Source organism: Sitodiplosis mosellana, unplaced genomic scaffold, assembly GCF_009176505.1.
Source record: "Sitodiplosis mosellana isolate CC-2019 unplaced genomic scaffold, AAFC_SMos_1.0 Smas_scaffold_7436, whole genome shotgun sequence".
NCBI lineage: Eukaryota > Metazoa > Arthropoda > Insecta > Diptera > Cecidomyiidae > Sitodiplosis > Sitodiplosis mosellana.
Genome location: NW_022602491.1, coordinates 1 through 1624, shown reverse-complemented (window position 1 = coordinate 1624; position 1624 = coordinate 1). Strand labels below are relative to the sequence as shown.

The 1624-nt window shown below is 32.3% G+C and overlaps 1 protein-coding gene across 1 annotated transcript; it reads right to left on the bottom strand.

Annotated features, from left to right (window-relative positions):
* Positions 1–502: 502 nt before the first annotated feature.
* LOC129580252 (uncharacterized) lies at positions 503–1504 on the bottom strand. Its single transcript, XM_055470489.1, has 4 exons — positions 1435–1504; positions 1243–1364; positions 1028–1180; positions 503–914 (listed from the first exon to the last, which is right to left on the bottom strand). Coding segments are annotated over exons 1-4 (459 nt in total). The 5' UTR covers positions 1436–1504; the 3' UTR covers positions 503–731.
* Positions 1505–1624: the final 120 nt, after the last annotated feature.

Sequence of the window (1624 nt, the reverse complement as noted above, 5' to 3'; positions counted from 1 at the left end):
ATTTTGTATTTAACAACGCACCTTTGTGGGAATATCCACTTTCAATTCATTTTTGCGATAAATCATTTTGAAACTAGTCTACTTTTTCGGAAGTGAAATATCTAGATGAATATTTTTCAAGTCGTTATTTTCAACTGAAACCAATGAAATACAAACATCGAATGAAATGAGAGTAAAAAAAAATATTCATCCATTTCTCTTGGGATGCATATATTGCCACGTTACGCAAACCCCACTACGTTACGCAAACCCCACCACGTTACGCAAACCCCACCACGTTTGAACTCTTCTTATGCAGATTCCCAAACTGAGTCATTACATGTAAAAACTCTTTTCCAAAAAAATCATGAATTTTATTTATTTAATACGTAATTCATAAAATACAGAATGCTTGCGTCAATCTTTTTTATTTCGTGAAAAAAGTGTATAAATAGAAGCGATATTCACAACAGGAAAGAATTACTTCTGGATTGTATATTGAGATGAAAATTTTTGTGGTTTTATTGCGCCTTGGTTTCAGTTATAACAATTAAATATGAAATCAAACACAGATATCAATATTAATGAAATAATTGAAAAGGTTAAAAATAAAACGTTTAATCGATATGACATGTATTGTGTCCACCTTGTGTAGAAGGTGCTAATACAGTTTTGGATTTGCTTTAATGTTCTGCTTATATTTGGTAAGTCGACCCTTTTGATTTGCGTATTACATTCATTTCACGCATGTACTATAAGTGTATGATGTCAGTTTTGATCAGAAGACCGATCACCAAACCAATCATTAATATACTTAAATTCAGATATTGGTTCCATTTGGCTACTTGCAGCTCTTTGGCGTTATGGTCAGGCTTTTGTTCCTCTTCCGAAATGAGATGACCACAAAGGCGATAGGAAAGTACCCAGCAGAATGTCTACGAAAAAATATTCATTACAATACAAATTGAGATCTTTTGGTTTATTACTAGAGGAGTCGAATTTATTCGATATTCGATTATTTTGTGTTAATGATGTTCACTTGACGTACATGAATAAAAAAGACGGTGCCGGCAAAATATCTTAAAGTACGATTATTTTCAACTAAATGGCCCAATATCCAGTGCCATGCTAATCCTTTTTGGTTGATGTAGCCTGCTGTTACAAGTTGTAGAAAGATCATGGTATTTTGCATATTTATAGCCTGAAAAAATGTTGAGCCATAATGAAAAAGGAGGATTTTATGCATATTTTTAATTTACATACAATCGCTGCTATGCCTAAATCTCTGTCACACACAGCACTGTAGCTACAGTATGCGACCACAATAGAAGTTAGACCAAATATCACAACCGAAAATGAAATGGCGAATGCCGATAGTTCAATCACTGTAAGTATAACAACACATGTGTAAATAAATCATATTTTTGAGCACATTTTTTCATGAAATAGTCCTACTGTTAAGATATTGATAATAATGACAAATTTTGGCAAGATTGCAAAGTCCAACTATGACAAGTATACAGTCAGTCATCTGAAATGTAGAAATTATTTGAATTTAAGCAAAGAATTTGTAATTTCACATAAATTAATTTCTAATCTCACTCGAAACAAAGCCTCTAATCAAGATTTCATGAAACTTACAGCA